The following is a 10,365-nucleotide window of genomic DNA, read 5'->3' on the forward strand; positions in this document are numbered from 1 at the left end:
TGGCATCTCTCCAGCTACCAGTCCACACTCCGTACGGGGACTTGACCCAATTATATGTCTTTTAGCCTGTCATCTCCTTAAAGTACCGTATTATTCCATAAATTACACATCAAGATCACCTCTTATCCATACAACTGTTTGCAGCAGACAAACAGGTTTGTTTTGTCTCCGGAGAGCTGTAATCTCACCTGGTCAGCGTGTCTCTGGCTCTGCGCCTGGTTGGTGCCTCCCATAATGGAGTAGATGTTAATGTGTCCGTCAAAGCTTGCAGCCGACAGCACCGCGGGGTTCCTGGGACACCATTGGATGTCAAAGCACCACTGATTGCTGGTGGGCAACTCATACAGCACCTGAGGATTCAAGCAGATGTTTTACTTACATGGCGGAAATTGGAGGTTTATTTCATCTGCTTTGGCTGTGTTGATAAAACATTTACACTACATTTATACCTCTGCTGTGTTTGGATTCCAGCACAGAATCCTGTTGTCCTTCCCGCAGCTCAGGAGCAGCTCAGGATCAGCCAAGCTCCAGGCGATGGCCAGGACGCCCCTGTTCATAAAGAACAGTACAGTTGGGTCTTAAAAAGCCTCCGGATTTTTAAGGGACAGGGCTGGCAATAGGTTGTGTCTGACTTATGGTCATCAAATTCCATGAAAATACCAAAACCAACAATGTGTTAGTCCGTCTCTGAACACTTTCTGACTTTCCCAGTCTTTCTGTGGCTCTCATCTCCAAGTCCACTGGTTGCGAGTGGCTGAAGATGTAAATCCATTTAAACTCCTCACAATATATAAAATGGGATACGCAATTTCCCTAAATTTATCACTGATGTTTTAAGCAAACATTTCTGTAACAGGAGAACATAGAGCATTTGTTGAGGACCATTTTCAGGAGCTGATGTATCCACATCCTGTGCTCTAGTGAGTATATGTGGCAGCAAATAAAACGACAGCAAGTGTGTTATCATGGTGATGAAGGAACAAAATGGAGCTCTGTGGCACAGAGGAAGAAGATAGATACGGCAGTGATACACATATTGTACTTGTTAGTAGATCAACTCATTGTTGGTTTTGATCTTTTTCAATTATTTGTTGACAATGACAAAAATATGAAATATCAGTAACAATATCAGATCAGATATCAAGTAAAGCTTTATGCCACTTAGGCGCCAAATTAAACCGGCGTGTTTACCGTGTGTGGTTCTCTAGAATCTTGAAAGGAGAAGTAGCAAAACGTAAGTCCCACATCTGGATGACCGGCATCCGATCGTCCTCCGATGACAAGACCAGCTGAGTGGCCACTTCTGGGTTCCAAGCCAGCCCCGAGCAATGCATCTAAAAAACAAAGACATGCACACAAAAGATGACATGTCAAGTGAGAAAATTCAACAATTTGTGTCCAAGACAACATCTGAGCGAGAAGGAACAACGTACTCTGTTGCTGTGGTCGCTAACTTTGATAATGAGGTCATTCTTGCGGAGGTCCCACACTGAGGCTCGGCCACTCGGACAGGCAGAGGCCAGGATGTGTTGGACCTGTCTGTTCCACGACACACAGCTGACGTCTTCCACAGGCTTCAAGACAAAAACACATTCATTAGAGTCATCCAAACTGTTACAAACATGATTTGCATGCATACAACTATACAGATTATATAAAAGTGCTCAATGTTTGAACGTATATAATCATTTATTTTGCAGACATCTGACAAATGACATACAAGAAGTTAAACCTTTCACACCAAAGACTTCCAATTTTAACAATGGAAAGGATACATAAAGTACATTTAAATGAAATCATTGATATTTACAAACAAGTAGTTAATGGAGCAGAGAAACTACCTGAGTTTTAGGGCCTGGTGTCATTGGAGAGCCAAAGTTGTTCATGTCCCAGATGTAGATTTCAGACTCGTTCCCACCTGATGCAACCAGGTTTGTCTGCAGCAGCGAGGAAAAAATAAAAGATGAGTCACTGCATTTGTTTTAAAATGAATGCATGCTGATACTTTTAAACCCACTGACACTAGACTTAAAGGCAGGGTTGGTAACGTAAAAAAGCTAGCAAGATTTGAAAGTAGCATCTCCTCGGTACTGCGTCTAATTCCCTTGGGGCTCCGCCTCACACACACACAGAGACGTGCACGTGTTTTCCACTTTTTCAACATCAGTCTTTCTTTTCTTTGCCTTTTTAGCAGGGCGGGCGGCTGCAAGTAACCGCGGCAGTGGCAACTTTTTTTATAGATTACTTTGTTTGCTGTTGGGGTGTAAAGACCATTTGAAACAAAAATATTTTAAAAATAGATCATACCTGGAAGGGGTTGACATCGAGAGCTCTCACTGGCCCGGTGTGCTTGTCACTCTCAGCAATGATCACGTCGGTCTCTCCGGCCATGATTTTTGCAGAGTCGTACAGGATGACGTTGCCGTTCTCGCCTCCTGCAATAAGGACCCCAGAGGGGTGACTTTGGTCATCCATTCCATAGGGAGCCCAAACCAGTTTGTGGTATCTGCAGGGACAAAGAAGGACAAAGCGTGTGTGATGAACAGCTGCAATGAAAAAGGAAAAAGTGAACAACGTGAATGTGGTCTGCAGCTTTAAGTACCTGTGAGAGGAGGAGAGGCTGCCACATGACTTCATGTCCAGAGATGGCTCAGTCAAGTCCAGCTCGAAAAATTCCAAGGAGGCATTGGTGCTGAAGGAGGCATCCAGCTGCTGGGCTGATGTTCCTGCAGAAAGAAAGCACGTTGTTGTGTCACATAATACATAAGGCTTGTTGCTTGTAAAATCATTGTTTTTTTCTGAATGATCTGATATTGATTAATAAAATCAATAAAATGCCTTTTTACCATGGAAAAGTACTTTAAACTAACTTTATGGGGGTCAATTATTTATGTACAACTAACTTTAACCCTGCTCATTATAAAAATAATTTGAGGGTTGCTTATGTCTTGTGTGAGTTGCCCCTTCAGGGTTGAAAGCACTTAATTGAAAGTTGCTGTGCATAAAAGCGTCAGCTAAATGACATGTCATGTATTGTAAAAGCCCATCGCTAAGTCTCTTACTTATCAAACTTCTAAAGATTACAGTTAGCAATGCTCTGAAGAGGCAACTTATTAGTACATAGTTCTCCAGTGAGTGTGAAGAATAAGACACATTTATCAAGAGACTTACTCCTACTACAGCAAGTCTGATTTATTACATGTATTATCAGAGCAGGAACAGCCAATCAGAGCCCTACATCTGCCGTATTGTTTCTTCTTTTAAAAAAGACCAGATGCAACATGTTTATATATAATAGACAACTTTTCATTTAGTCAGTGATACACTCTTCTGCAAAACATATGTAATAATAATGTTTAAAAGGTCCATTTAATTTGTGAGGAACCCTCAATCTCCACTGTAGCAATTAACAACAATCCAATTAATGTAAGTTTATTATAAAGTGAAAGTGATTGCAAAATAAATCAATGGCATTTATATGCACCCCGCGCTGAAAAATGCCAAAAAAAGAAGATAAGAAATAAGAAAAAGTGGTGACATCAACAAACAAATAGACTAAAACTACCGTATTCTGAATTATTATTTTTTAATATCATTATTATTATTATGGATTACATTTTTAACCTAAACCCAAAATGTCCCTTAGCCCTGGGCTCCTGCATCTTTACAGCAAAGAGCACAAGTCACATGTCCAGTGAACTAAGGGCCTGTATACTGCATGGTACGGCATCATGTTTTGATTTGTTTTTAGGTGGCTTGCCAAAGAACCAGATCCAGCAGCAGGCGTGTGCCGGTGCTCGCTGCGTGGCCATACCTGTTGCCAGGTAGATGGGGTGGTGCTGTGCAGGGCTCCAGCTCTGGATGGCTGTGCGGTTGATCTCTTTAAGTTTCATCTGGGGGGGGGGAAAGTGCACGTTAAAGGAGCATGCTGTAATAATAACTAGGCATGGGATAAAATAATAGTGAAAACTTAAAAGTGATCTTTGTTTGAGTGATCTTATATAAATATATATATCTCAATTATAATCCCCAAATGTCTCTCTTAACATATTGATTTTCTATTTTTTTTTTAAATCCCCTAACCTTATTGATATTGAATCAGAAATGTATGAGAATAAGGACCTTAGCTTATACAGAAATTACCAAAGATAACACAACATACAATGTTCTTTTATATTATGTATTTTTATAAGAATTGATTCACATTTTTCAAGTCTGTCTTAAAATCAACACTCTCATGCCCACGTGGACATTGACAGACTTATTGGTCCCTGTAACTGTTCCTTCTCTACATAGCAGCTGTCCTAATAAGATTCCATTGTACACTACATATATACTGTATGAATATAGTGTGAAATGTTATCTCTGCGTTTCCTGAACAGTGTTTCATTAGTGAGCCACGATGGCAGGATAGCAACAAAGACACATTTGGGAAAAATAACCACTTAATTTGTCAGCAACACAGAACAAGACTTGAATTTTATCCTCCACTTAAAACGCAATGGCAAAGGCAAGAACAACTACAGTGTCTTATAACGCTGACAAAGTACACGTATATGTATATGTACACTCAGGTGCCAGTATATTAGGTGCACGTAACTAAAACTAATGCAGTCTAATACAACAGTCCTGCAAAAAATCCTCCTTTAAGAAGCTCATTTTGAGTATTAATGGTTTTAAATATGTGTTTTGTGCTCGTTTTGACAGATGCAGATTGTGGTGCTGTTGCATACAGAATAGCATTAAACAGAGAGGTGTTTCTGTTAGTCTACACTCATTCATAGAAATGTGGACAAAATAACAGAAAACCATCCTCAAAAATCACTGCGCAGTTAAATAAACACTTATCTAAACAGCTGTAACAAAAACATTACAGCCTTTATTAAGTAGGGTTTTATAGCAGGGCTGTCATCGACTGCATTAGATTTAGCTAGCTGTACCTATATTTAATAAACCGAAAACTGAGGGTACAAATAGGAGGCGGCATTTGGTAATGATGTTACCTGCACGTGACGGTAATGTGGTTTTAGTCACACCGATATATAGTGCCTTCAGCACCGGAACTGTAATAAATAGAGTAATTAAAGTGAAGCCGACACAGGCCTACTGTGAGGGACACTAATGACCACTTGGGCTGTGCATGGCAGAGCCGTTTTGCTGCAAAGACATTACGAGTGCATCATCTATCTATCTCAAGAAACCCAGGGAAGCGGTCGGCGTACATTAAAGGTTGACAATAGGAAAACTAAAAGTACAGTATAGAGCTATAGCAGCAAGCTAACAGCCAATCAAAAGCCACACAGCAATGGCAATAAGACGCCTCGGGGGCACAAGGAATGAATCAGAAGGCAGTAAACTGGCCGGGCTTTAGTTTATTATTACTTTTCAGTCTTTTTCAAGGACATGGACATGTCCTGCAGCTACAAGCGGATATTATCTAGCCAGCTAGTTGTCTGCAAAATATAACAGTGAGAATACAGTTACACACACACAGGTCTTATTACCTCACTAAAGCGGCTTACCTTTTACCTTCTTTGCTGTCTCTTACATCAAACCAAACATAAAATAGGTGACAAAATAGCCCTCCAACACTTGTGATTGTTCCAGGTTCCCCTTTCGGTTTTGCTCCGGGGTTAAAGGCAGTGGAAGCGAGCAGAGGCTACCGGGTCCCGGCTACGAACTCAAGACAGATTTCCACGTCCCCACTGACTCCATCAACGTGGCACTGAGCAACAGTCTCCTCCTGCCACGAAGAAGAACAACAGCTTCCGGGGGACGTCGTCTGCGCTTATCCTTGCTAGCATGCTATCTGTGTTCTAGCTGTACATCGTCCTATAATAACACTTGTCTACATTGCTAACGCTACAACTGCTAGCTAGCTCTGGCTATGCTCGCGGTACATCTTATAATAAATGCAAATACGTATAGCTAACTAATCTACTGCTTATTGCGATTTTGCATTTCTTAAGTGGCAAAGGCATGTCCCGCCCTACTCTGCCCCTGATTGGCTTATCCTGGTAACCCTGACCAATCTCACGCTCCATGCCTACACCTAACCAATCAACCAACAACGAAGGTAACGAATAGTAGCCAATCAGAGGCAGAGGAGGGCGGGTCATCGCCATCGTGGAAAACTCAAATTTGCTTTTCTCGCTCCATCGATGTGTAAAGAGATGAATTTCTCGACTTAAACCCAAAAATACATTTTTATGGCCTGGTTACGGCCAAAGATGACTTCGGTGTCAACCTCCTCATTCTTCTTCTTGGAAAATGTTTTTAATGCCAAAGCCCTTAAAAGTCATGAAAAAAGTATGCAGTGCAGTATTTTTGAAATATGAATTACAAAACAATTTTTTGTAATTTCGCCCCCTCTTATTTACCAGAGAAAACCCAAACGTATCCCTGATGTGGCCCCGAGAGCTGGAAGGTCAGAGGTCAGCGGAGGAGCTGGTAGCTCGGATGGGAGGCAGGTCCGGAGCTCTTCACTGAGATTTGTTTTACTTATGTTGTTGAATCAGAGTTTATATTCACCAGATGTGGGAGAAACACTCTGACACAACCCGTACGCAGTAGACACATTTCATATACAGACACCTAGTCGTAAAGATAGCTCCCCTGGCTAATGTGAACAGGAAGGACAGGACCGGGGACCCTGTGACCGGGGACCCTGTGACCCTGTAACCGGGGACCCTGTAACCGCGGACCCTGTGACCGGCAGCCGTGACTCAGGATGCAACATAATCCTATGTGCAGGGCAAATGTGCATCGTCAGCTTACTTCCACTAAAAGTGTAATTTCTGCCACTGAGAGACTTAAATCATTGTCTCTGACATTATGGGAAGGATCTCTACAGAGGTTGAGTTTGTTAGAGTAAGAATTTTTGTTTTAACAGGAAACAGCACAGAAACAGACATGTAAAATGTCAATGTTATTTCTATAGCACATTTAAATACAACAACAGTTGACAAAAGTGCTGAACAAGGTCGATGTCAAATGCCAAACCAACTAGATTTCATAAATAAGTAACACACCAGGGTCCAGGGTAAAAAATACTGGTTAATCTGTAAAAGGCCTAGAACTGGGTAAGTGGTGATTAATGTATGTCTTTAAAAAAAATAAAAATAAAAAAGCACAATCAGTTCTGCTTCACAATGTGTTTATTTGGTAATGAATTCTCTCAAAATAAATACAAACCGGTCACGTGCTTTTGCTAGATGTTTCGAGAATCCTCTCTACTCACTTTCACCGCAGCAGGTCGACCCTGAAAGAACAAAGCAGATGTTAAAGTAAAGTTACTTTCACACAGGAGCAGCAAGCTCTTCCGATGGGAATAAAATGCCAAAAACCCTCATTTAGAAGCTCATGAATAATCTTTCCCAAACATATGAATGGGTCAGATGGGTAGTGATTGATATAATCATTGGGATGGCTATTCACTTAATTATATAACAGAAATGCATCACGTACATGCCATCAGGTCCACACTGGTCCTTTCACCTAAACTCCCTTTCTTCAGTTGACCTGTCGAAAACAAGATTTAGATTTTTAGAAGCAAAACATCAGAAGTGTACATCGGATTATTGTATGTTAAAAATCATTAGGCTCGTAAAAATGTATGCCGAATTCAAGAATCGCAGCGTTACGTTTAGAAAAGGTTCGAGTTGTGTTTCGGCGACTCATATTTTGGTCAATAACTAAGTTTCCATGACAATTAAAGATTTATTAACAGGGGTTTGGTGTGACGCCATCGCGCACCCCGGAACACGCTGTCTTTCCCGGACCATGTGCTCTGGCGGCGGGTTAGTAACCACGTGAAACAGTGTTGCCAGATCTTGCGAGACAAATACGCAACCAGGCCTGTGAAAACAAGCCCAAAATAAGCGACTTTTTCTACGTAGCCCCCCTAAGATCCTGGAAGAGAAAAATAAATAAAAACTGTGTTACAATCCAGTGGACAGATTGGTAAACTGTACACACGGTAGGTAGAGTTTATTTTATTTCTCCCTGAGCTTCAGGACCAGGACCACAGGAGTAAGTTAAACCACCTTAACCTATTTAACATTAATAAACTGATGGGATTTGAAATCACTTTTTTTCACAGTGATTTTGAGTTGTTCCCCACGACGGGTTGAATCCATTCTTTTCCTCCTTCTCTTTCTCCCCGTCTTTGTTATACTCTTCCCGTATTTCACCCACTTTATCCCGGGCATTTATTCCTCCAAAACTCTCCTACAGTCCACTCACCATTAGTCGCTACTCGCGCATTTTCCTAACCAGAAAACAACAGACTGCCCTGCTCTGCCTCTGATGGTTGGTACTCGTTTCCATCTGGGTCAGAGCCAATTAGAAGACGGAAGGGGTGGGAAATAACGCTGCTGTCTATAGTGTTTATGGGGAAAGGGGCGGGATCGAGCGAACCGGCAGGACAAGCTGTGTACAAGCCCAAATAAGCAACCACCACTTTAGTGACAGCCCAAAAAAACGCAAACCGCGAACTCCAAGATATTTGAAGCGACTGTAAAAAAAAAACAAGCCCAAAGTCGCTTAGAATAAGCGGACATGGCAACACTGACGTGAAACGGTTTGCTCATTGTCTACAGCACGTAACCACCAAAAAACAAGAACATTAATAACTGTTTAAATTTTAAAATGTACTTACATACCTAGCCAATTACCGAACAGGGACATCCACGTGCAGCGATACAAGCTAACGTTCGGCTAACGTTACTAGCTAGTTAACTAGCTAAACGTCGTTTAAAAGTATACTCAAAAGAGAAGCGCGAGCTAGCAACTCATAACTCATTAGATGTATTTACAATGCACACTTATCGGTGAAGTATTACCGTTTCTGTCTCGAAGAATTACATTTTCTTGACGACCTGCAAACTTCTCCAACCCTGGACACAGTGAAAGAAATATCTATGATTACTACGCTGGTCTTTTTCTTCTTCTCTGGTTTAATGATGGCTGTGTGTGCGTTACCGCCACCTACTGGGTTGGATGGACTTTGCCTTGCATGTTTTTCAATTACTGAGTTGTTTTGTTTTTGTTTTTTAACCCTTGTGTTGACTTCCCATCAACCATGAAAAAAACACATTTTGGTCGCTTTTTTTCCAACACTATTAACGCTTTTTCCAACATTTTTGTCACTTTTGTCAGTGTTGTGGGTGCTTTTCTTGATGTTTTTTACAGTGTTTTGATAATTTTAATGTTGACATTTTCAGCATTTATTTCAATGGCCCATTTTTTGTGACAAAATGTGTTTGTTTTTTTTACTGAAAACGGGTCAATTTGACCCAAGGACAACATGAGGGTTAAATATATGCATATATTACATTTATGTTATTCATTTGCTATTTCCAGCCTTCCACAAATTTATTAGTTATTTTGTATTTTTTTTATGTAGCGTATACATTTTTTCCTTATATTTTAACATGAAGTTTCGTGTTGCATTGTTTGTTTTAACTTTAACTTGATTTTGTGTTATACAAATTTAATTAGCATTGTTGGAAAGAAAGTTTTTCCGTTGACGACTGCTTCCGTGATCGATCTGACTTGACTTCAGACAACAAGAAAAATGTACAAAGTCTGATCTATTACTGATGAAGAGTTGTCACAACACCACCTTTGTTGCTCTAATAGGTCTTCTGCTACCAGATGGTATGGTTTGAACTCACAAACAATATAACAAACACTAAATGGAGACATAGAACACAAGATGACTGCTAAAATGGCAGTAGGCAAATGGGATTTTTAATCAAGGGGAAGTGGGACTGCCATGCATTCAGGATGCTGCGGAGGAGCAAAACAAAATGTCAGCACTTTCAGTAGTAGATGGTGTTAATATTTGCACTCAGTCCTTTGACTATTGATCTATAAAAATCATGATCAACAATGTAACTATCAGAGCAGGTGGGTATCTTCAGGAGAGTACGATTTATTTATTTTACCAAAGTATTTTTGCAATTTAAGATTATTTTTTCACATAAGTAAATGTGATGAAAAATACTGTTGATCCAACTGTTAATACCCCTTAATGTAAGAATACTCACTATTAACTAGTATGTGGTTACCTCTGTGAATCAACAGGCTGCAGCTAGAACCAGGATTTAACAGGCTCTCCAGCTTTGTCAGATAATTACAATATAAAGTGTGCGACAACAACGATGAGGCCGAAATTGTAATACTGGAAATCAACTAGTTTTTACAGTTTGTTCATCAGAAATCAAGTTTTTAGTTGTTCTGAACAGAGACGGGAAGGCCGAGTGAAAGGCCGTCCGTCTTAGAGAGCAGGGAGACGAGATGGGTGAAATATGGAAATAACTCTGCTCGTTTTCAGACAATCTCACCTGGAAGACCTTCATA

At 40.6% G+C, this 10,365-nt stretch overlaps 2 protein-coding genes and 1 long non-coding RNA gene across 11 annotated transcripts in view; all 3 read right to left on the reverse strand.

Annotated features, from left to right (window-relative positions):
- Nucleotides 1-5,859, reverse strand: part of sec31a (SEC31 homolog A, COPII coat complex component) — a 27,857-nt gene extending 21,998 nt beyond the window's left edge. For 2 of the 7 annotated variants that reach the window (XM_032539141.1, XM_032539143.1), the window contains exons 1-9: nucleotides 5,523-5,850; nucleotides 3,815-3,893; nucleotides 2,603-2,726; nucleotides 2,308-2,506; nucleotides 1,842-1,937; nucleotides 1,434-1,574; nucleotides 1,192-1,334; nucleotides 450-549; nucleotides 189-350 (exon numbers count right to left, since the gene is read on the reverse strand). In XM_032539141.1, the coding sequence (XP_032395032.1) occupies nucleotides 189-350; nucleotides 450-549; nucleotides 1,192-1,334; nucleotides 1,434-1,574; nucleotides 1,842-1,937; nucleotides 2,308-2,506; nucleotides 2,603-2,726; nucleotides 3,815-3,893 (1,044 nt within the window). In that variant the 5' untranslated portion in view covers nucleotides 5,523-5,850. Of the gene's footprint in view, nucleotides 1-188; nucleotides 351-449; nucleotides 550-1,191; nucleotides 1,335-1,433; nucleotides 1,575-1,841; nucleotides 1,938-2,307; nucleotides 2,507-2,602; nucleotides 2,727-3,814; nucleotides 3,894-5,522 lie in introns of all 7 variants that reach the window. The other 5 variants (XR_004335560.1, XM_032539144.1, XM_032539142.1 and 2 more) reach the window with 5 other exon arrangements.
- A 1,280-nt stretch (nucleotides 5,860-7,139) lies between these two features.
- Nucleotides 7,140-8,910, reverse strand: LOC116704352 (uncharacterized). 2 transcript variants are annotated; one of them, XR_004335662.1, is made up of 3 exons: nucleotides 8,664-8,910; nucleotides 7,468-7,521; nucleotides 7,140-7,261 (listed from the first exon to the last, which is right to left on the reverse strand). It is a non-coding gene; the product is annotated as an uncharacterized LOC116704352 (long non-coding RNA). The 2 variants fall into 2 exon arrangements; XR_004335661.1 differs by having other exon boundaries at nucleotides 7,140-7,521.
- Nucleotides 8,911-9,719: 809 nt separating this feature from the next.
- lin54 (lin-54 DREAM MuvB core complex component) overlaps nucleotides 9,720-10,365 on the reverse strand; it is a 14,433-nt gene continuing 13,787 nt past the window's right edge. For both annotated transcript variants that reach the window (XM_032539833.1, XM_032539830.1), the window contains exon 13: nucleotides 9,720-10,365. This exon is cut by the window's right edge and continues 1,909 nt beyond it. The gene's annotated coding sequence lies outside the window, so the exon portion shown is untranslated.

The sequence above is a fragment of the Etheostoma spectabile genome, chromosome 16 (assembly GCF_008692095.1).
Source record: "Etheostoma spectabile isolate EspeVRDwgs_2016 chromosome 16, UIUC_Espe_1.0, whole genome shotgun sequence".
NCBI classification, from domain to species: Eukaryota; Metazoa; Chordata; class Actinopteri; order Perciformes; family Percidae; genus Etheostoma; species Etheostoma spectabile.